Source organism: Rutidosis leptorrhynchoides, chromosome 7 (genome assembly GCF_046630445.1).
Source record: "Rutidosis leptorrhynchoides isolate AG116_Rl617_1_P2 chromosome 7, CSIRO_AGI_Rlap_v1, whole genome shotgun sequence".
NCBI classification, from domain to species: Eukaryota; Viridiplantae; Streptophyta; class Magnoliopsida; order Asterales; family Asteraceae; genus Rutidosis; species Rutidosis leptorrhynchoides.
In genome coordinates this window covers 219,927,182-219,929,250 of record NC_092339.1, presented here as the reverse complement: position 1 = coordinate 219,929,250, position 2,069 = coordinate 219,927,182, and the positions used below count along the sequence as shown (strand labels likewise).

The 2,069-nt window shown below is 39.1% G+C and overlaps 1 protein-coding gene across 1 annotated transcript; it reads right to left on the bottom strand.

Annotated features, from left to right (window-relative positions):
- Positions 1 to 552: 552 nt before the first annotated feature.
- LOC139859887 (uncharacterized) lies at positions 553 to 1,533 on the bottom strand. Its single transcript, XM_071848661.1, has one exon. It carries the CDS (start codon positions 1,531 to 1,533, stop codon positions 553 to 555), a length of 981 nt encoding a protein of 326 aa, XP_071704762.1.
- Between the last annotated feature and the right edge of the window lie 536 nt (positions 1,534 to 2,069).

Below are 2,069 nucleotides of genomic sequence, written 5' to 3'. Positions count from 1 at the left end.
CTTTCGCAAAATAATCTGTACTTGTATAAACTTATACATTATGAATCTTCTAAGTCCGCCAAAACGATCCATAGGTAATTTTATTAGCATTACGAATCATCTAAGTATGGCAAGATCAAATACTTAGGAGATTTTATCGTTTCGCAATATTGATTACTTAACACAAGTGGGCAGTTTCATCACTTGGCTTTAAAGTTAAAATTTTTACGAAATATCCGCATTGTTACCGCATAAGTAGGCTTTATCATTACTTAGCAAAATAATGCCATGCATGTTTAAAATTTCTGCGAACACTTAGTTGCACTTTGCATAAGAATTCATTCAGTGTTGTAAGATTTAAGCGTTTGCATTCTGCAAAATTATCACTGCGCGTGGCCACACGCATTGTTTTCTGCTTTGTATAGAAACAATCGCTAAATCACAAATTGACTTCTTCTTATTCATAATTTTTCGAAAAGTAATAGTTCATTAATAAAAACAACGTATCCCAGTACACACTCAATAAAACATGATTAAACACTCAACTAATGTTTTTCTACTACAACATTTGTGCTATTCATCGAGCACCACATGTCCTTCAACACCAACACTTTCTCGTGCAGTGATCATCGCGCAAAGTGGTTCAATTACCGCCGAAGTCAGCGTACCAATGCCCTTGCAAGTAGAAAAATTCACCATTCCATGCAACTTAGATGGTATTGCGCCAAACATGTGCAAAGCAGTGCGCCCAAGAATCATGTTAAACCTAGACTGATTACGCATTACATAAAGGTTTAACAAGGCTTGTCGCTTTAGCGATTCATCGCGATCATCTACTAATTCAACTTGCAATTCCAACTGACGAATAGGCCAAGTTGATTCCCCTGAAAAACCAACTGGCGAAACCGCAGTAGGTTTTAGCAAAGCTTTAATATGTGCAGGCAACTTGTTGAAACATTGCTCATACATTACATCCACACTGCTACCAGTATCAACATGCACCTTCAGAACAATAATGCCAGTATTCGCAATGCGGCAAGAAATCACCACTGGTTTATCAAGATCCGCGCTCAAATTTATAGGAGGGAAAGTAATAGAGGGGCATTGCCAATTCGCGAATTGCTCAGATACTTGGAACACTGACAATTCGCTTCGAACCTCCACTACATTAATAACCTGAATTTCATGCAGATTCTCTTTCTTGCTCACCATTTTAACCCCTAGATTCTTTACTGCAGGAGCTTTTCGATCAGCGTGAACTAACGCTCTGGCATTTTGCACTTGCAGAGCATTAGACTCTACGGGTAAGATAATCGCATTTGCAGTACTTGCAGCACCTTGAGCTATCAAATGGTCCAATTTACCTTGCTCAAATGCCTCCGCAATTACTTCTGCCAAATCTCTACAGCGGTTAGTATCATGACCATAATCATCAAGGAAAATGCAAAACTTAGATTTATCACGTCTGCTATTTTCCACTAAAGGTTGAGGATCAGGAAAAGATCTCGCTACCCTTTCTTGCAAAAGAATTTCTTTAGGCGCCTTTGTTAACATTTGGATAATGTTGAAAGATTCATTATTCCATTTCCGCGTAGAATAGCGATCGCGACTGTTATACCCATGATTATCACCTTGACCATGCTGTCTGTCATTACGCGGGTAACTACCGCCGCTGTTTCTCCTTAGATATCCCTAACCGCGAAAGTTGTCATTATTTCCATCACGGAAAGAATCATTATCATCCCGCCAACTTTTATCCTTACCCCATCCACATGCAGGGATTATAGCACTATCCTCTCCACCTCTGATGTAATCATATGTTTCTTGCTGCACCTTAGCAAAAGTTGGTGGAACATCTCTTCTCAAACGGCGCACAAGCATTAGATGTCGTTGCGGATTAATTGCTTGCAAAAACCCAGAGATTTTTTGATCTTCATTCAAACTTGGTATCTTTTGGCATTCATAGATGTATCACGTAAGTAACGCATTTAAAGTTTCCTTGTTACCCTGCTTGATGTCATGGCATTCGATATGTGTCTTCTTCTGCGGTAAAAGGTTCTGAAACTGCAATAAAAATTGATCGCGAAGAT